The sequence below is a fragment of the Pinus tabuliformis genome, chromosome 4_2 (assembly GCF_031772625.1).
Source record: "Pinus tabuliformis cultivar Carrire ecotype Pingquan chromosome 4_2, CPIR1, whole genome shotgun sequence".
Classification (NCBI taxonomy): domain Eukaryota; kingdom Viridiplantae; phylum Streptophyta; class Pinopsida; order Pinales; family Pinaceae; genus Pinus; species Pinus tabuliformis.
Window position 1 is genome coordinate 153,037,181 of NC_142304.1, and position 22,942 is coordinate 153,060,122.

The 22,942-nt window shown below is 37.0% G+C and overlaps 1 protein-coding gene across 2 annotated transcripts in view; it reads right to left on the reverse strand.

Annotated features, from left to right (window-relative positions):
* Positions 1-7,186: 7,186 nt before the first annotated feature.
* LOC149168651 (protein SHOU4-like) overlaps positions 7,187-22,942 on the reverse strand; it is a 69,553-nt gene continuing 53,797 nt past the window's right edge. For both annotated transcript variants that reach the window (XM_089428364.1, XM_089428365.1), the window contains exons 4-5: positions 8,655-8,866; positions 7,187-8,005 (exon numbers count right to left, since the gene is read on the reverse strand). In XM_089428364.1, the coding sequence (XP_089284490.1) occupies positions 7,810-8,005; positions 8,655-8,866 (408 nt within the window). In that variant the 3' untranslated portion in view covers positions 7,187-7,809. The remainder of the gene's footprint in view (positions 8,006-8,654; positions 8,867-22,942) is intronic.

Below are 22,942 nucleotides of genomic sequence, written 5' to 3' on the forward strand. Positions count from 1 at the left end.
CAAGCATAGGGATCGAATGACTAAAGCCATGAACAGAGACAGTCGGAAAAAGAAGAAATGGAGAGGAGAAGAGTTAATTGGAAACCTGAATTGAGAGGAGTCTAAGCAACTAAGAGAGACAGTAAACACAGAGAGCAGTAAAGCCAAGCAAAGGAGACAAAGGGCCGAGCTTACCACAGGCAACATCGGGCACCAGAGAACTTAAAGATTCAAGCCTTCCCATAGAGGAATCTATCCGAACTGAGCATCACATTTGGCTATTTCCATTGTAGACCAAGGGTCACAGAGCTGGTAGGAAGAAAAAGAGTTTGTGAACTCTGAGTGGCTTGGGGAATCCAAGAACCACCCTACCAAGCAAAATCTGCTTCGAGAGAACTCATATTGAGTCCCTGTATTGTAATTTCTCTGCTGTAAGACACAATAAAACAAGGCCACCACTGAAGTTGGACCAGAGACATAGCCCTGGAGAATAGGGTGAACTCCTTATTAAAAATTGTTTGTGTCTTTGTGTTGCTTACTGTATTTCTCTGCTGTCTTTCCACTTATTTTCTGTGTATTGGCAATCTGATCGATTCGTTGTTTCAATAACACAGAACACACACACCAGCACATGGGTCTGTAATACCTTTTTGTTTAATAAATCTTCAACTGAGATCACTCATAGGGTGATTATCAGATCATTGAGATTGGGTTGTGACCCATGGCTCGACAGTGGTATCAATCATATTCTCCCACAAAATTGGTTACCTATCTGCGAGATGCAGGTATCACCTATCTGAATCAAATTACAAACCCACATACCACTACCATTTGGTTTCAAGGTTGGTTGTCAGTTGTGGATGTGTTTTGGAACAACTAGGGGATTTTTATTGAAGCATTATCAAGAGCCCATATAAGGATTATTGATCAGGAAGACGAACTGGTATGGACTTTTTCCCCATATGGTTCTTATTCCCCTAAAGTGGGATACATTCATCTAATGCCTCAGGCCCAATTGGAGGAGGAGGGTTGGTGGTGGCGAGTGGTCTGGAAAGCAAAGTATCCTCCAAAAGCTAAATTGATTACTTGGTGAATTATGGAAAAGAAGATCCCGACGTGGGATATTATGCAATGCAGGTATGCAGTTCATTAGGGATGGTGTGCCTTATGCAAGGGAGCAAGTGAAACAATAGATCATATTTTTTCTTCGTGTCCCTTCACCCAGCAGACATGGAATGAATGCAAAGCGATGATGTGTTTCCAGAGCAGCTAGGGGGAAGTTGGTTTTTCCGATTCCTAACACGCTTGAGGTCAAGATAGAGCGAATAGAAATATCTAGGCCCTCCCTCTGATAATCAATTGGGGAATCTGGGTTTCTCTGAACAAGGAAATCTTCTTAGGCTTGGCTTCTGATCCAAGGAAAATTGCAGTGGAAAGTGTGGCTATCCTTAGCCATTTCCCATAATCCAAAGAAGCCCCTCCTCCTAGAATCATTAAAGATCAAAGTCTATACAAAACAATCTTGTGGGGCTACTTCGACAAGGCCACACAGGAAAACGGGAACTTCATTGGGGGAGGGTTTGTGCTTTACATTTATGATCATCATTTATATCATGTCAAAATGGGTATTGGTAGTGGATCAAACAACTGGGCAGAAATTTTAGCATGTAGATCTTTATTGCCTTTTGCTATTGATAAAGGGTGTGAAAAAATACAGATTTTTGGGGATTCTTTACTTATGATCCGCTGGGTCAACAAAACACAAAGATGCAAAAATATTTTTCTAGGGAATATTATGGATGAAATTGCAAGATTGTGTCTAAATTTCACTCAATTATCTTGCATGCACATCTTCAGAGAAAGGAACAAAGGATCAGATAGGCTTTCTAAGGAATGCCTTCTTCTAGACAAGGGTCTATGGCACGTCACTGAGATAAAGGGTTTTGAGCATTTTGCATATTATCACATGCCTTTTGTTGATATTCCACAGGACATCCATGGCGTTGCATAGTCCGACCCTTTATATATATTTTTGTTTACTATATTATGAATTGTTATATATTTAACAGGTGTGGGACATCTCCATATAAGTTGTCGTTGATCGAGTACAAGTATTTTTGCTCAAACAACTTTTTGTTGTGGACAATGGAAAATTTTGTGAGCTTTGGCATGTGTTTTCTATGGAAGTATTGTTTTGCTTTCTACAAGAACGATTTATGAAACACTTATGATGTGTCATTTTTGTTTTTTTGGCTATGTTTATAGTTTTAGGTGATACATGTTGTCACAGCTATGCCAATGTTCTTCTTGAAAAGCACTGATGTAGATGGCTCAAGATTTAGTGTCTCTGGCACAGATGGCAAAAATAAACATGTTCAGTGTATATGCAAAATGTAACTTTGTTTTCTTTTATAAATGAAATTACTCTTTTTTTCATGGGAAAAAAAATGTATATGTATGTAAATATGTGCATTATCAAGTTTTTAATAAAATTTAAAATAAGAATTTTTTTTATATAGAGAGATGAAATTTATATATAATATAAATAGTATTATTAAGAATCAATATAGATCCATTTTAATTTTATACCTACTAAGTTCTAAGATAAATCAAATCTCTCGAGGTGCAAACCTTTCCTCAAGTCTTACACTCGAAAAGACATTTACATCTTGAGGGACTTGGTCTCTTATAGCCGATATCATGGGTTAAGATGGATTTACATTGGTCATATAATACAAGTTTCAAAATTATAGGAAATAAGGAATGTCCTACCCTCACCTCCACCCATCCCCTACTCCCACAAAGCCTCCACATACACTTTTCATAATATTTAAATTTAAATTAACAAAAAAACAAAACAAAAAGGGAGGTCACTTAAAAAACATTTTACAATTGATAATGGAAATGAGCTAACCCACTCTCACTTGACGCTAAGGTTATAATAAATATTCAATGAACATGCATAAACATTGTTTTATTAGCAACTCCCAACGATGACAAGTTCAACAACATATTCATGGAATGTTATCCATAGCAATATAATAAGGTAGATTGATGTATCCTTTAGTGGGAGCACCACCATTTCCCACAAAGCACATGAAGCATTCCAAGAGTGCTAAAGAAAGCCATATACAAGTAATATCCTTCCATCGACCTCTTACAAAGTCACAATGAAACTAGACTCGTAAGAATAAGAGGACCTCTCAATTATTAGGAATGCAATGGAAATTCCTTCCAGAGATGATGGGACCACTCTCAATTCTCTGAGGTTCCTCAAGTCTATGAGCCAGAATCTCTAGAGATAATACTCTAATGGGTGGTTCAGTGATTATGTGCTAAGTATTTACATGATGGGAAAATATCTCACTAAAGTTTGCACTAAAATTAAATTCATCATTTTTTATCCTAAAAGAATTAAAAATACCAAGGTAAAATATAGGATCTCACTTAATGGCCCCTAGTTCTTCTGAAGAATGGGCTTCTTTATGAGGTTGTGTTTTCGATATTCCAAATTGACCACAGCGTTTGTGACCGCCACTCAAATGTGGTTGAGGACCCTAAACCTTATTCACCTTTAAGATAACATGGTCTTTAAGAATAACAATAATCCTCTTCCCCATTACATTGGATTTTATAGCAAGAATGGTGGAGATATGTTCAAATTTGCCACATCATGTTTAAAATTAATCTTTGCAAGTCTTTTCTAAGCATGCTTATTTTAAGTTTTGGTGGATCCCAATGGGTTCAAACTCTCCATAATGAAAACATCACATTTAGGTGTACAATCTACCACAAAATACTTAATATATTCATGAAAGAGAGTACCCTCTTTGTTAATCAAACATATCAGTGAGGGGCTCTAGTGTGTGAAAATTGAAACATAAAACTCCAATTAGGTAAACCCTCAAGAGGAGAGTAATGTTACAAAAGAAACCATCCCCTAGTAACATGACCAAAAGATGTAATTGAGGGTTCTGAAGCAGAAACATAGAAGAAACCTTCAGAGACTATGTAGAAGACATTCATGCACAAAAATGATTTTTTACTAGAGCATTACCATTATGTCCTTGTAGCTCAATAATTATCAATTTTCCTAAGCTTTATGAAGGGAAAAGAAGAATAGCAATATTTGTTTGACATTATTTAGTTCAAGTTTTCTTGTATCTATCTTGTTAAAAAAACTCACAGTAAAACTCTAGCATACGAATTGGTTGATCCCTAATATCTTACGAGTACCATCAAGGTATCCATAATTGTAATCAAATTTCATTAATAGAAATGCATTTTAGTTTGCCAAAAAAAATCAATAAAAAATACCTTATTAATAAAATAATACATTTTTCATAATATTTATGAATTAATGTTAGTAATATTAATATTTAAGAGTATTTAATATGCAGGTTTTTTTTTTTTTAATTACTCCCATAATATTGATATATTACCTCAACAATAAAGTAATATAATTTTAATATATCTCAGAAAACTTGTACCATGGTACAAATTTTCTGAGATTCTTTGATGTTGTGTGGTGGTGTTGATGACAGGCAAACATGAACCCAATTGACCTTTGATATATTATATTTTATAATTATGGGCAAGACATTTGACACATTATACTTAATAATTATAGGAAGGAAAAGAGAGATTTGAAAAAGTTCATGGTGATCAAAAAATAAATGTTCAATTGGTTTCATATTTATTTGTTTCAAGTTTATTGACTATGGGTTCCACCTGCAATTATTTAATCAAAACAACAGTGTGAGAAGGAAAGAAAGAAGATATAGGTAAAACAACACTGAAAGTTAAAAATTATAAAGAAAACAATTCCATTGTATGGAATACAAGAAGTGTGGTTCTCAAGTATGAGGAAAACTACTTATGCTTGGCTAATAACTGGTCATCCTTGAACATAAAGAATAGGTTAACAACCCAAGACCATGAGACGTCTAAGAGTGAAAGCCTTCCTCCTTACACACCACTAACAACTTATTCCATGTCACATGGTTTTTTTTTGGTTAAAGTGATGAGTCAACATGTATTCATGGATAGCAGCAAGTAATGGTTGTTTCCATTGTTTGTTTGACAAATAAGACAAACAATTTTCCCACTATTTAAAAAAATAGATAAATATATTAAAACTGCCAGCGTTATTCATAAAATACATTATAACTTACTATAAGTGATTTCTGTTGGGAGTTAGCTTACTTGATCTTTCAATGAGAATAGCTCAATCATAAATTTACAAAATACAAATTCATACATATTTGACAATGACCAAATTTTGTAATTTGAAAATAAATTTTAAGAAATGTTAAACTGTATATCTTAGGTGACCATAGACAACTTATAATCGCATCATTGGAATGCCACCTAGTGTTGCCATCAGTCTCAAACCATGTTTCAATTTAGCATAATCATTAATTTAATACATATTTTAGCACATAGATTTTCACAATTAATAACATGATAATGATAATGCTAATTTCTGGAATACTATGTAATCTTGTTTAGAAACCATTTAGATGTCCAATGTTTTGAGTGAACACTTCACTCATCTTCCAGGACAGAGAGCTTTTGTCCCCAAAGATAGGTGAAGTGTTCACCCAGAACATCAGAAATTTAAATGTGATCTCGTTTAGAAATCATTTAAATGTCCGATATTTTGAGTGAACACTTCACTCATCTGTCGGGACACAGAGCGTTTGGCTTTTGTCCCCAAAGATGAGTGAAGTGTTCACCCAGAACATCAGAAATTTTAAATGAGATCACGCAGTATCCCAGAATTCGCATTAAGACATATTTTCATCGATTTCATACTCAGAGTAGTTACTCAAATTGAATGTCATTTCACCAACTCACAACATCTTGACATAAACTAAGCTATCTTGCGGTCACGTTAAATCTTTGGTGCTACTAGGGTAACAAAAAAAATCAAAATGATTGCCGTGGTTATTCCTAGGCATATTCTTCGAACATAACAACATACTGTGTGTTGGTAGGAAAAATGCATACAAAGAGTAGGTAGCACAGTTCTTTCCTTGAACTATAAAAAAAGCTACGAGATACCGATGGTTTAAAGCCTATAAGCCCGTCTCCAACCAATAGTTTCTGACGCAAGAAACATTTCATAAAAAATAAGCATGGCTACAATCAAGTATTTAAATCCCAAAAAAAATCATGGGTAGAATTGCTTTAATTTTACTTTATCTCACGACCACATATATGCTCCGTTTTCTTTTACTGTGATCAATTTCGGAATGTTTAATCCAAGTATTGAATATTTGCTACATCTAGCATATTTACAACTCAAACCTCTTTAATAAACAGGCATGCACACTAAATAATGGGTATGGTCTATGTACGATTTGTAAACTCTAACAGAAGTAAGACCAAAATAATAAATTTCAGTATAAATGGCCTGAACAAGTTTGAGAAAAAAAATATGATTTTACCTTCGGCAAGGGTTTTTCAAGTTTCACCCTGGGATCGATCTTACACTGAATATTTTGTGCATCCACATAGAACATTTCCAAGCTCCAACAGTTTAAGTCATGCTCGTCATTCATAAGTCCTTAAGATTGTGTTGAATTAGGCTTTGTTATCCTAGACTTTCCCGATTACTATCAAACTGCCCTCTCCAGTAGTTCAATTCATGCTCGCCATTCATAAGTCCTTAAGCTGTGTTGTTGCCAGATGGAGAGAACGGCTTACAGCTACAGGAGTGCCTTAGGGATGTACAGTTGTAATTTTGCTCTCTACAAAGAAATAAAATTACTTGTTTTTTTCCCTTGGAAAAAATTAAAAAAAGGTCCTTAAGATTGTGTTCAAATAGGTTTTTGAATCCTAAATTTTCCCAATTACTATCAAAGTGTCCTCTTTCACTAATCAGTACTAGAAGATATATGCATTAAACAGTTCTTTATTTGATAAAAGATCGTTATTATATCTCCAAAAGATTATCTTGATACGCCATTCCCAAATTTGATTCAAAAATACACCGTCAGGTGACTCAAATGCACCACCATTTCAAGCATATTTTGACTCCCAGTAATTATGTTACGAACTAAAATCAAAGACTGTTTAATAGGCATCAGTTACAAAAGAAAAGTCAATAAGAACAAACTTCATAATGACCAAAACAATGATTCAGGTTATTGGTAGGAATAGTTTCGAATCTAAACATATCATACAAAAAGACATTTCACCCTACAGTAGAACTTGACCCTTATGCTTTATTTACAACATTAATCACAAATTACATATAATGGACCGCTTTTGCAGTAAGCGTACAACCTCTACGAGTCCAGCAGTTCCCGCACATTAGGAAATACATGAAATTTGTAGAAACATGATAATTAGCTTGTACAAAACACATTGCAATCCAATGCATGAATACGAAGTTGAAGAGGACACAGCCTTTTTTCCTGGTAGGATAAACAACCAATGTTCAAGTAGATATATAGGTAATGAGCTTCTGTACCACCTGTATTTATCAGCCTTCATCTTTCGCCTAAATTTTGATGTTATCCCCGGCAGTAAGATAACCCCCTCAAATACTGATAGTATAAAAGCATTACATTCCCATCAAAGCAATCTTCGAAGATACCAAAACTCTGTGCCATCTTCTAGGTTCTTTCTAAAACATTCTCAATGTGGTCAATGCCTGAGCTCTTTGACAGTGCCTTCTTATCAAATATAATATGACGAATAAAATTCCCATTTTGCAGAAGCGAAGACCTTTTAAGTACTTGAAGAAAAAAACTAGAGATAGTAAACTCCTATCAGTAATTTTTCAACCATGAAGCCAGGTAAAATATAGCTCAATAAGTGCTACACGTGTATAGTATCAGCCCTTGAAGAAGTATCTTCACATTTCAAAATAATTCCTTCAAGGCTAGCTGGTAGGAGGAACTTTCCCCATTGGCAGCCAGTAGACACTGGTTCTGGGGGAGGAACAATCATTAGAACACTGTCATTTCGCTGAACCACTCCCATGACACTTACTGTACTTCCTTCTTTGATATAACTGCAGATGAAATACAAGCTTGTGTGAACCATCACCACTTTTTTTTGTAAGCTATATAAGGATATTTATATTATCAAAAAACTCCTAGTACATTGATAGCTTTGGTTTACCAAAAACTCTTTGGGATCCTCTACACCAGGAGACTGAACAACCAATGTTGGCCTGATCCCAATATTAGCCAAAAAAGACATCACCACTTGTAATAACCAGCCATACCACTTACATCAAGAAAAAAAGTAATCATAGATTGGATTCCACATTTGTAATAGCATGCTGCATAATTAAGTCAATTATAAAATATACTAAAATTGCTGCCCACATTAACTACTCACTATCTTTGTTAGAGGGCATAAAGCGAAAGTATAAATCAGAATTGAATAGTCTACAACTATTATCAGTTTGACTGATTTTCTTCCATAATCAACTCGTGATTTCGTTTAGAAGAATTGCTTCAAGAACTACTCACTCTGGAACCAATCCTATCCAGAAATACCAATCTTTCTTACATGGGAAGATGATTTCAATTGAATTGTACAGGTTCAGATCATCCCATCAAAGCGGCAAAAGTAATAGTGAGTAATAGTTGCAAAAAACAAGATTTAAACAGTGCCAATAAATATAAACAAGATTATATGTACAATATCCTTACCCTTCTTTCAGACGCATTACACGATCATCACTGGAAAGATTTCTTTCCCCGAGCCATCGTATAAAGTTTGACGGTAGATCCCGGATATTTTTGTTTACGTCGATGATAGTACTCTCGTCCACATACGGTGTAACTCTTGCACCATATCCAACTTTTACCAATGCTCTTAAGCCTGATTGAAAGTCTGATATGTAGAAATCCACAATATGCCTCTGCCACAAGTATAATTTAATCTATTATGAATCATGACACAGAAAATTTTAAGCATGTGGTTTTCTTTAGTTGCAAGTACTCATCATAAACCAAGGAATACAACTATTTGTGCAGATGATATCCCATAAACTACAAAAATGAAATGAAATTAATATTGATGTCTACTATAGAACGAACTAGATCAAAGGGGCAAGAGTTTATACTAATCATGAGGAAACCATGCAAAAACAAAGGAGCTACAAGACTCCCTGAGATGAGATTAAAGTAAATGAAAAATGAGTACACCAATAACAGAAAATGAACAAAGTACCATAGGCATACAACTTCGTTATCCCTGAGGAGAAACACTGGGAAGTGGTAGAGACCCGTCAAAAGTGTAGTTGCAAAAAAGAGAGGAGGGAGCTGGCTCTACTCATCCTCTCAAATAATGTGGATATATATACCCAATGTCTGCTAGATAATATCCTCAGGAGAGTGCCCAGATGATAGGAACCTATGAAGTAACCCTACTCTGCCCAAGGACAGAGGGAGTATCACTCCTAACATCCAGGGCTGATGCACTCCCTATAGAAGAGAAGAAACTAGTAATGCACCCACTGAGAAGATGGGTAGCTCTCCTAGGTTATTTTGATACTCCTAGAAGCTCTCATCCTAATACAGCAAGGAATTCAGGTTGTGTGGTTAGAGATCAAAACCTACAGTCCTCGTAGTACTCCACTAAGTGTCTATGGGACACTTCATAACCCCCATCATTGAGACTAGAATGAAAAAAGAAGTAATCAGTTGAATTGTAGCACACATAAAACATTTCATATTTACACACTTGTTTACAAAACTTTTGTAGTGTTCCAATAGCTAAAATATAACTACTACTCCAACAAGGTAAGTAAACAAATTAGAAAACAGAAACTAAGAGCCAAAAGAAAAGAAAATGTGGGGACTGTTGATTTTCTAAGTGCAATGTAGACTAGCACAATATTTCTGAAATACTGAAATTACTTCAGATGTCGATATTCTTTTAAATTATTCCAATATATCATTCAGCAATTATACTTCAAAAATTCAACCATACACGACTAGTAGAACAATAGAAATCACAATGCACAAAGAGAAGACAAGATTTACCCTGGGAAAACCCACCAAGGGGAAAACCCCAGCAACCTTTTAACTAGAGAAATTTTTATGTTCAACAAGAGACACACCTAGACCTGTGGTCAAAACTGGTCAAACCCTCCTTCCTCCTTGTCCTTCTTGATCTTCGCTAGGATGCCCAGAACTTGTCTTCTTGAGGAAGTGTGGATTGGTGGTGGAGAAATGAGGTCAAGTTGCCTTTATACAGTGATCTGTCTTGGCCGAAGCGGTGTGTCTTTAGCCAGGACCAACTTGACTTGGAGGGAGGCCAACTTGACAACTCTTGGAGCCAAAAATTACAAGTTAAAAATTAAAACTTTCTTCTTTTAAAAGTCACAATGGGACTTTGACTCAAAATAAATTTTCTTTTTGACTCTAGCATTTAAAATATGCTTTAAAATAATCAATACAAGTACATCAAGTGGTCAAATATACATTATGAATATCAATCATAATTACAAATTCAACACTCCCTCTTAACTAGGAAGGTATTCATAATGGCTATCATAGATGTTCTCAAGTTGACAAATTTCTCTAAAGAAAAGGTTATATCAAATCATCATCTACCATCAACATCCACTAGTGGCCGTACCCGGGGTGGTACCAAACCCATGGCAATGTCATCAGCATATCAAGACTCAATCCTTCAGAGTGATCAGTCCTCAAATCCCAAGCCCTCTTCCTAGGCCAAAACGTTGAGACCTCAACTAGAAAGCACTCACCCACCCTTCTTGGTGAGCACTCTGGGCCAAGACCTCACTCAACCTCTCCCTCGTTGGTAATCTGGTCTAGATGTTGAAAGGACATCACCACACTTTTCCTTGGTGTGTGATCAGGTCCAAGACCTCACTCATCCCTTCCTTAGTTGGTGATCGGGTCCAGAGGCTAAAGGACCTCACTACAACCATCCCAATTTGTGATCAGGTCCATAAACCTCACAACACCCTTTCCTTGGTGTGTGAATGGGTCTTCTCTGAGAGGCACTCACTCAACCCTACTTGTTGAGCACTTTGGGCCTCTCGGACCATTCTCCCTTCCAGGAGAATGTCCATCCATGTTGGTGTCATATCAGCACTCCCTCTCAACGAGAGGGGTAATCTACACAAGCCCTAGCATGTCTCTGAAGTACCCAATGTCTCTCTGGGCAACAGCTTCCTCAGAACATCAGCTATCTGCTCATCAATGGAGATGTACTTGAGCCTATCACTCTCCTCAGCACCATGTCACAAATGTTGTGGAACTTGATCTCAATATGCTTCGACTTACGATGGAACATGGGATTCTCTAAAAGCTTCACATAGCTTTGATTATCACGGTATATCACCGTTGGTTCTAGCTCTTGTTCAAACAATCCTACAAACAACTATCAAAGCCACATTACTTCTATACACGCTCCATTTTGTTGCAATATGTTCTGCTTCTGCAGAGCTGAGTGCTACAAATCTCTGCTTCCTACTCATCCAAGATATCAGGGCAAAGCCCAAGCTAAAGCATACCCTCGATTTTCTCTTTCTATCATCAACACTTCCTGCCTAGTCAACATTTGTATACCCTTGAAGTTGTACATCCTTGTTTGCAACATATCTTAAACCATAGTTCACAGTAGCATGTAGATATCTCAGAATGTGCTTTGTTGCAAATCTAATCCTCATGCCTCGGTTCAAGTTGGAACTACCTCAATGTCTCAACAACAAAGCAAATGTTCGGCCTAGTGCTAACCAAAAACATCAGCAAGCCAATGAACCGTCGTACATAGATGGATCTACCAAACTAGATTCGAAGTCTCTTACCTTCTTCAGGTTAGTCACCATAGGAGTAGCCATGGATTTACAATCCATCATACCAAACTTTTTAAGGATCTCAATAACATACTTTCCTTGACCAAGGAAGACTTCACCAGGTTTCTGCCATACTTCCAGTCCCAAGTAATAATGCATCAAACCAAGATCCTTCATATCAAATTCAGAAGCCAGTTGCTTCTTGCACTAAATGATAAGAGGCTCAACACCTATTAAAAACAAATCATCAACATATAGCAATAAGATCACGGGTACATTCTTTACAGCCTTAAAATAAAGGTTTGTATCGGCATCACTTTTGGTAAATCTTAATTTCATCAGATAACTATCATTACAGGCATACCAAGCTCTTGGAGCTTGCTTTAGTCTCTACAAGGCCTTCTTCAACCTGCAAACATGAGATTCCTTTCCATGCACCTCAAAGCCTTGGCGTGATCTATGTACACCTCTTCCTCAATCACACCATTGAGGAAAACAGTCTTCACATCCATCTTATGTAAATTCCATCCCAACCAAGCAACAAGAGAAATAATGGATCTGATAGAGGTGTACCCCACAACTAGAGCAAAGGTCTCATCATAATCTTCTCCCTCTTTTTGGGAAAACCCTCTATCCACAAATCGCACCTTGTATTTATCAATACTTCCATCTGCAGCATGCTTGATCTTGAATATCCACTTGGAAGTCACCATTGACCTCCCTTCCGGCCATGGCGCAATCTCCCAGACATCATTCTTCATGATAGATTGATATTCTACATTCATGGCCTCCTTCCACACTTTACTGACTAGTTTCTTCAGAAATGTAAGGCTTTGCATCAATCAGGTTAGTCATGAGAGTTGCATAGCTAGAAAACCTTTTAGGTTTCTTAATTTCTCTGGATGTGCCATCAAGATTTGCATGCACTTTTGCTTCTTCTAATGTAAATCTAAGCCATGTTGGTCTTTTTCTTTCTTTGCAACAACAACTAGTTTTGCTGGTTCACAATGTCCTTCTGGCTCTTCAAGGCCTTCTGTAGAACTTGAGTGTTCTTCCTTCGAAGCCCCCTACTTTACTTCATCATAGGAATCCACAGAGACTTCCTTAAACTTCCAATATGCAACTTTCTCATCGAAAGTAACATCCTGGTGACCTCAATCCTTCACTACTCTGGAATGTAGACTTTATAGGCCTTTGATGATTTACTGTAACCAACAAATAGCCTTTCTTTCCTAGATGCTCAAGCTTGTTCCCCTTATCTTAGGAACATGGATGTAGATAGGACAACCATAGATTCTCATGTGTCCAACCTCTGGCTTCCTTCTAGAGAACGCTTCTTCAAGAGTCATATATTCAAGAATTCAATGAGGACTTCTATTTTGAATATATACAGTTGTCAGAGATGCTTTTCCCCATAAGAACATAGGCAAATCTTGATCATGCATCATGGCCTTGACGAATTCTTCAATGGACATGTTCTTTCATTCTACTACATAATTTTGTTGTGGATTATAGGGGATAATCAACTCCCTCTTAATCCCAGCTTTCTTACAGAAAGCAACAATTTCTTTCAAGATGTATTATCCTCCATTGTCGGATCTCAAAATGTTGATCTTTTTACCTGTCAAGTTCTCCATTTCAACTTTGAATTCTTGAAAACTTGTGAAGACTTCATCCTTAGCCATCATAAGATAAATCCATGTCTTACGAGAGAAGTCATCAATAAATGTCACAGTACAATGAACCTCTAAGCAATCTTATAGGCATCAGACCACGTACACCAGAGTGGATTAAATCCAAGATTCCTTTAGATTTGTTGTCACTACTTGGAAATGGTTTCTTGATGTTATTCCCAAGAGCACAATCTTTATCAACACCTTCATTATCTATTTGCAATTCAAGAACGCCTAAAACTATTTGATTCAATTCATGTAATGCTCTATAATGAAGGTGACCATATCTTCTTACCATAGCTTACTTGGATTGATTTCATCATGTATTATGACTTGAACCGGTTGACTCATGAGCCTATACAATCTTCCCTCATGAATCCCAATAACCCTAGCATGATCTATACTAGAGCCCTTGGATCATACAAGTACTTTGCCATCCATAAAAGCTACTCTATCTCCTTTCTCTTTAAACATGAAATAGAGACTAGATTATTTTTCAAACCTGGTACATATAGAATATCCTTCTTCTTTGAATTCTTGTGTTGAGAGCCAGCGTTCTTCTTTCCTTTAATCTTGAAGTGGGTTGCTAATGCTTGAGAAGCTTCTTCTTCGCTATCTTTTGATATAATCCTTGATTCTTCTTGAACACAAGAGGTCGACGATTCTTCAAATGAGGAGTTTCCTTTATGCTGCTTATACCTGCTACAAATGCATCCCATGATCTAAGGAGACCATTGAATGTTGTAGTCACAAGTTCATTCTTACAAAATTCAATCCTTTATTTGTGAAATTCTTACAAAATATGAAGTTACGATGTCATCATTTGTCATCATCACATCACAAAGTTCATTTTTCAAACTCATGGCTTGACCAACATTCTTGGTAGTGAATAGATTAGTTAGGGCATCATACATCTTCTTGGAAGTGTCAGGATTGCAATGTAAAGAATAAGATGATCTCTAATAAAATCCACAATAAGACTCATGGCAGTAATGTCATCTTCCTTGAACTTCTCCTTTCCTACAGTGTTTGTTGGTTCTACAACTTTCATTGTCAATCCTCAGTTTCAAAGCTCTAAAGTTTGAGGCTCCTTCCAACTTGTTTTAGATTTCATACAGGAAGCCATGGATGCAAATCAACATGACTTCAACAATGATAATCTCAAAGTAGGGTTTCTTCAAAGGTGATCTCAGTGTCCCTTCCTTCACCAAAGCTTTGATACCATGTTGATTTCCTAAGTGCAATGTAGACTAGTACAATATTTCTGAGATTTTGATAATTACTTTTGATGTTGATCTTCTTTCAAATGATTCCAATATATCATTCAGCAATTATACTTTAGAAATTCAACCATATAGGAACAGTAGAGAAGACAAGATTTACCCTAGGAAAACAAGAGACGCACCTAGACCTCTGGTCAAACCTGGTCAACCCCTCCAAGTCAAGCCTCCTAATCTGATCCAGAATTTCACTTTGCTTGATCTGACCTAGAATTTTGTCCCTCCTGCAGCGTCTAGTTACCCCAGAATTTCGGCCACTGCAATAGAATGGCTAGAAAATTTGCGAACCAGAAGAAAGGACTATCCACATGTGCGAGCTTGAGAGAGAGCTAATTCAACTTCTTTTTCATCCTCATTATCCTTCTTGATCTTCGCTAGGATTCCCAGAACTTGTCTTCTTGAAGAAGTGTGAAATGGTGGTGGAGAAATGAGGTCGAGCTGCCTTTATATAGTAATTTGTCTTGGCCCAAGGGGTGTGTCTTTAGTCAAGATCGACTTGACTTGGAGGGAGGCCGACTTAACAACTTTTGGAGCCAAAAATTACAATTTAAAAATTCAAATTTTCTTATTTTAAAAGTCACAATGGGACTTTGACTCAAAATAAATTTTCTTTTTGACTCTAGCATTTAAAATATGTTTTACAATAATAAATACAAGTACATCAAGAAGCCAAATATACATTATGAAGACTGAACATAGTTACAAATTCAAAAAAACTGCCCACCCAAGGGTGGATTGCACCTATTAAGTAATGGAGGTAGACATCTCCTATAAAAATTAAAAACTAGTTGACTACATTGAGAAAACGATAAGAGATACATGAGAGGGGGGAAACCCCTATTTATAGTAATTTTATACAGTTAGAGAGAAAAATACCCTATCTTAAAGCTTAAGTAACTAATATCAGTCATTAGGCCCTCATTATATGAAAGTGGTCCTTTTACAAATATAACATTATTAGAAAAATCATCCACAAACACACAAAATAGCATATTTGCATAGAGTCTAGTACCTACTAAGAATGTTGTTGTTAGGTACACAACATCCTCTCTAATCCAAAATGGATAAAAAAGTGCTATATATATATATATATATATATATGAGTGGTCCTTTTACAAATAAAACATTATTACAAAAATCATTACACACAAAATAGTTCATTGACAAAAGATTCTAATACCTACTAAGGACGTTGTTGTTAGTTTATATGGAGATAATCAGTGATACTAGTCAAGCATTGATAAGGAGACTCGTCACCTTGTTACCCATGCTGATTAGATCTTGCATAGTAGGAGTAAACTACTTATGCATCAATAACATGTCAAGTGGCACAAATGGCCTAATTGACAGTTTATGTTAAATATGTGGTGCATGTTACACATGTATAGTCTTTGTGGCACACGGAACACAATGTGCTCTATGTGGCTCTTATGGTGTAGTTATTGATTATGTCATCCAAGTAGCCAATAGCACAAAGTGTCATGTGGTACTTACCACACAAAGTATGAGTTGTGTTTTTATGTAGCCTACATTGTTAATATGGTCATGTGACTCTTATATTGATTTGACAGGCATTGATGCCTGTGAAGTTTCAAGTAGGTTACTCAACTAATGTTGGATCCCACAATGACATGCTCAAATGATGGTAGCCACTTGACTATAGTATTATGTGGAAAAAATGCATTCAACCACGAAGGACTTCGATAGTGTTCCTAGGAGGGTGTGTGTGACCCAACAATGACCACCTTGTCTTAATTCATGTAATAATGATAAGTTTTGATTGAGTTAACCTAGAAACCCATAAGACGATGTTAATTTTTCCTAACCCCAGCTAATGGTTAATTATTGCCTAGCAGTTTCCTTGTTAAAAGACGCAGATCTACCAAATAAAAAATTCTGCTGGAATTTTAACACAAACAAAAGATAACAGCAGAAGCAAATTGATACACCAATCTCTTACACATGCACACATACATTTTTGCCCTTCAAATGTGTTGTTTATTAATTATAATCTACAGCATACAAGAGCTCCCCCTTCCTGGAATAATGGCCTTCTAAAGAAAAATACAAATACAACAAAACCTGGAAATGATCCAACTGATCAAACCCTCTACAGATCTGTCCTTTGAGCTTGCTAGGCTGATCTGGATCCTTCTCCCTTGCTGCTCCTTGCACTCTTCCCTGGACTCTGTGCTCCTGGATGAAAGTTCTTCACCCAATCATTGAGATCTCTCACTATCTCACTATGTCTTGTGCTCAAAGATGTGTCTTCTCCCTTAGCAGAGTCTTCTTTTTATAAGTTTGAGTTATTGACTGAATCCACAACTCTAATCTACAAAATGATTGACGGTTGAGATTAAATCTCTACAGCAATTGAGATCAATGGTTGAAATTCGTCTAATTCAAATGCAAATAACCTTTGCATTTCATTAGATTAACTCATTTTATCTTATAAAAGTCAATTTCCTTCATAATTATAGTAATTGCTAGGGTTAAGGGTCAATTAGGCAACTTCCGTGCATCTAGACATGTAGACCTGTGCAGAAGTACCTACTCGATGCTGCAAACATCAATAGAATAAACTTGACATTGATCGAGGTATCCCTAGATATTTGTCACACCACCTACGGATCATAAATTGTTGTTAAGGCAATTGTTTAAATCATGATATGACACTTATGGTGATTGATGGGACAAAATTGTGACACTTTTGTGTGATATGGCACTCTAGTTAGATTCAATGGGAGACATGTATTGATTAGCCACACAGACAGACACTTGTAAAGTGTGATATGACAATTAAAAACATCCAAATTAGTGATGACACATGGAAACCATGCACATTGGAAATGACACTTGGTAGTACTTCTCTAAATCTATAAAAACATAACCATTTCATGCAAAGGGGAATCATTACATACATGCTAGAAAATGGCCCTAGGGGAATAATAGAATGTTGAGGGAAAATTGAGGGATAGTGACCTAAATGTTGGGAATGTGTTACATTCTTTACACGACTAGTGTCAGGTGCAGCATGGGGGAGGAGGGTAGTAGCCCCACTTGCCCGGGGGTTTGCAAGGGGGAGGGCCCCCTAATGCTACCCCTAATTAATAAGTAATAAAAATACAAATAAAAATGGACAGTTTTTTGCGTTCATTTTGGTGGTTTTTGGCACAATTTTTTATCTTGGGGGATTTGTGGCACATGGTGGTTCAGCACAATTCTATAATTCCAATTAAGGAACTACAATTGTTCTAATCAAGGATTAATGGATTGGATTAATGTTGGATGTGTTATATTCTTCGCACTACTAGCCCCACGCATGATTTGTTGTGGTTGGTGCAGCAAAGGGGGGGAGGGTGGTAGCCCCACTTGCTCGCGGGTTTGCAAGGGGGAGTCCCCCTTATTAATAGATAATAAAAATACAAATAAATAAGGGCAGTTTTTTAAGTATATTTTGGCGGTTTTTGGCACACAGTTTTCGATTTTGGCAGATGTGTGGCACATGGTTGTTCACCACAATTCTATAGTTCCAATTATGGAACTAAGATTGTATTATAATCAAGGATTAATGAATTGGAGGCTCATAGATGTCACAGGATATACATATTGTACTTGTAACATTATAAAGATAATATACTAGAAAATCTTTCAGGTTTTTTCAGTTTTATGTTTCTAGGGTAAAATCTTTGTGTTAAAACATGTGGGTGTCATTGCATCTTTTCTATTTTTATTAAGAATCTATTTGCAGCAATTAATTGTTTAGGGTTAAAACTAACACTAAACACTAACATGGTGTTGCAAAAATTTTGTAGAGAGAGTCGATTGTGGGTTCGATTGCAAATTTGCAGGATAAGGTTAGGACCAAATCTCTCAAGGTATGTTTATTTATTAATTTATTTTATTTTATTTATTTTATTTTTTATTGTTTTAGCAAATCTAACTATATTTCTATTCATGTTCGTCGATCAACATAACCCAACCTCAATTAAGCATTACTAGTTTCTTCTCTTCTATAGGGAGTACATCATCCCTGGATGTTAGGAGTGACACTCCCTCTATACTTAGGGGGAGTAGGGTGATACCATGTGGGATTATTCCCTAGGCCTCTATCTTCCTAAGGTGTTAATGTTTGTAGCTTGGGCGGGTACTTCTACTTAGGCCTAAGTGTCTAGGTGTGTAGAAGTTGCCCAAAGTCTCCTTAGACACTTGCTTAACTGTGAGAAAGTTGCATTTGTAAACATAGCCTAAGTCTAACTTAGGAAAAGCACATAATTATTATGTTGACTTATTGAGCTAAAGAAACATTAGCAAAGTATTTATTTTAGTAATAATATTTTAATCTTATCCCTTGATTTCAAGTGAGATGAGATCTGATCTCGATTGTCAATCATTATGGAAATTAGGGTTAGGGATTTATTTCAATGAAAAGTTATAAAAACAAGGTTACGAAAGGGAGAAGTTACACCATACAACAACACACCATACAAGATTGAGACAGACCTCTTAGTGAGAAGTGTGATACTATAGTGTGTTTGGTCCGATGAAATGGGTAGTAAGGAGATCTAGATCGACCAAGGAGGGCCCGATCACTTGGATTAGATCCAGTTTTTGTACATGGATTTCCTCAATTGGGCCATTATCTTAAGACTAGAGCCCAAGAAGATTTTGAATATTTTAATGACGAAATGATTTGATTGGGAAGAATTTGTGTCATTGTTTTTGTGAGAATGGTTATGTTTTTGCTTATGCTAATTAATGTTAATAACCTAGTTGTGTGTTCAGTTAGTAGACTTGTAATTAATTAATGTATTGTTGAGTGCTAGGTTTACAGGAAAATTTAACATGGCATTAGAGCAAGAAACTTTTAAAATTGATCTCAAGGTGTCAGTTTCTTACAGGATCACTGAGGCCAAGTTTAGCCATGATCGTAGGTGGTATTTAATTTTATTCTACAGATTGTAGAAGGTCGTACGAATGATTGTACGACAACATCAAAATAATAATTTTTGGTAGAAATTTCTATAATGATTTTTAAGTTTTAAAAATAAAAAAAGACGGAGGTGGTCAACAACTTGGGTGGGTTATTAGACCCACTCACCTGTCACAAGCATTGTGGTCGACTAGCCATAATACAAATTGGGAAGCACCAACCAACAAGAAAGAAGCAAGGTCGTAGCCAATTGAGCATTGAGTGAACCAACGACAACGTAGAGGGTTGCTTGTGGGATCATAGTTGGCAAGCGACTGGACAAGGCGCAAGAGACTGGAGGCACAGAAGGTGTTAGGGAGTGTCGAGCGGACCAAAACCTCGTGGCATAAGAAATTGAAGCACAATCTGGCAAAACTACAGATGACAGGTTGAGGTGACTAAGGAAGCGTGGGAAGGAGAGTCACACTGGCCAATTGTTGTTGTCGATTGGTCGCCAAAACTCAAGATTGTTGGCAACCGGGTAGAGTAGTTGGCGAAGTCGGTGCAACAAAGGATCAGCTCTTAGTGCATCATTGATGAGGTCACAAGAGGTTCTTCTTCATCCAGAGTCGACCAGACTACAGTAGATATCCTAGCTATCAACGCCATCAAGCTAGAGAAAATGAAGGTAGAATGGTGGCTTGTCATCAAACTCCAGTAGGGAGTGGGAGGAGCCTCCATTTTGCACGCCAATGCTGCTTTGTTGTCCTCTTTGCCCTAGACCGAGGATCCGCCTTATGTTACTGCTAGCTTCAACACACGCTTTGAGGAGGACACAATCCAATAAGGTGATAGTGATGTGCAAGGAGTCAGGTCGAGATGTGATAACTAGCAGCCAACAATGTAGGCAAGTTGGAGTCGGCGATAGGTCAGAGATGCAGTTGCAGGCTTGTTGAGAGAAGTTGAGACAGGGTTTGCACGGTGGTATAGTGACAGGACCCGGCAGCAGGCGAAGTGGTACTAGAGCCGACAAAGTGTTGTTGGGCACAAGCAAGGGAAGAGACTGTCAACACTAGGACATAGTGGTAATGGATCATAGTAGCCCAACTAGAGCAACCAAGGATGGTGACGGAGCGTTGCAATGAGACAACACATAGGATCATGTTGTAAGCAAAATGTTGTGTTGGGCTTGGTTGAATAACTGCAGGATACAGTGGCCAACAAAGGATGCAATCGACAAAATTGTTATGTAGAGTCATTGGGTAGAGGATTCCCATGACAGGCATGAGCCAGTAGAGGTCGACAGAGCAAGGTACAAAGGACAATACTAAGCATGTCAGCACGATTGCAGAGGTCAGCCCTCAAAGGGAGAGAGATGGAGACCATACCAGTTGGGGGATTGGCAATAAATTACTTTGTGGATGTCTCAAAGGACCGAGACAAATCCACAAGGAAGATCTTTGTGGATCTGTAAACCAGTAGGTTTCTTGTGGGTGTTAAGACTTAGCATAGGGACCACAAAAAGAAGCAAGGTAGTGACAGAGGACAAGCAGCAAATAGCTCCAAAGGCTGAGAAATTCAGGGTAGTTAGCATTCAGGTTTAGGAGGGAAGAAGCAACTAACAAATCCCTCCAAATCTGTCAAGAAGGTCTCTTGGTCTGAGATGACCTTATAGGATGTTCAGGAGCAGGAGGCTTCTGGGAACCAAGCCAAGGATAGCAGGACTTCGAGAATATTTTAGACTAGATGGTAGTGAAGGCTTCTAGTTAAGAGGGAGTAGCCATGACAGCGGATGCAATTTTAGGATTGAAGCCAATTCCAAGGGGCAGTAGTACCTCCCTCACTAACAAGGACTATTGACATTTGTAGCTCGAGCAACTAATTCTGCATAAGCCTATGTGTCTAGGGGTGCAAAAGTCACCCAAAATCTGCTTAGACATTTGTTTTCGTGTGAACAAGTTGCATTTGTAACTTAGCCTAAGTCTAACTTAGGAAGAGCACATAATTAATATGATGGCTAATTGAGCTAAAGAAACATTAGAAAAAGTAAATTACTTTAACAATTATGTTTTAATCTCAATCTTTGATCTCATGTGAGGCAAGATCTAATCTCAGCCATCAATCACTTTGGAGATTAGGGATAGGGATTTAGCTCAACGAAAAGTTATAAAAGCAAGGCCATGGATGTTGAGAAAGTTAGGAGCCGCGAGTGTATGTGATTTCTCTTATAACGATAATTGCTTGTGAAGACTTTTTAGTTTACCTGATTAGCTTCTTCTTTCATGTGTTTCTTTTTAGTGTTTTCTTCATCAAACAACTACCAAACCATAAAGAATAATAATACAAAGGACACAAGATATAGGCGATCAGCAAGGGCCAAAACCTTTCCAATCTTGAGAGGAAAACCCACAAGAATTCTTCTTCTCATAGAATCTTCAATTGACGAATTCCAATACCTAGACGCTTGACAACTAACATCTCCAAGACAAGTCACAATACTTCCTTGAACTCGTTAATTTTTATACTGCTCTATTCAATATCAATTACTTTAGCCCAATTCAATTCTTCAATTAGCAATCTTTTCAACAGTAATTAATTCTTCCATTCATCAACAAAAATTGAAGATAGAACAATAAATGCAATGACAAATAGGAGACAATCAACACATCAACAAGAGACATCGGTTTGGTCAAAGACCAGCAAAAAACCCCACAAAGGGGCAAACCCTTTGTAATTTTTCTTCTATTAGATTGTCACCAAATGTTCATTAGAGAGTACAATGAGCAATATCTATCAATGAGTCAAAGTCAAAGGCTTTGACTATCAACCAAGTCAACCAACCATAAATCCAATATACCAATGATGAAAAGTCAAATCTGGTCAACTATCTAAAATTTGCAATTACGTCCAAGTCAACAGCAATCAAAGTCTACCCTAACTAGCCCACAACAATCAACCCTCCAATTAACTTTGTCAAAGTAGCAATAAATGCGACCTTGAATGCTAGTCAAGTTTAGCCCAAAACACTCAAATATATCCTTGTCAAAATTGATCAAAGGAGAAAGAGAAAGTTGTTGTCATAGTTTGCAATTTCCTGCGGTCAAAGTTTGCGGCCAACACTTGGTCCAATTGCCCAGATTTTCTCAAACTTAGTGTCAGTCAACTCGACCTCTGGAAAACAAAATTTCCACACTCAAAGCAAGTCAAAACATGAAGGAAAAATCAGTCAAACTGTGGTCAAAATATGCAATTTCTTGCTTTCAAAATGCCCAAATCTCCTCATTTTTTGTGTCAAAAATTG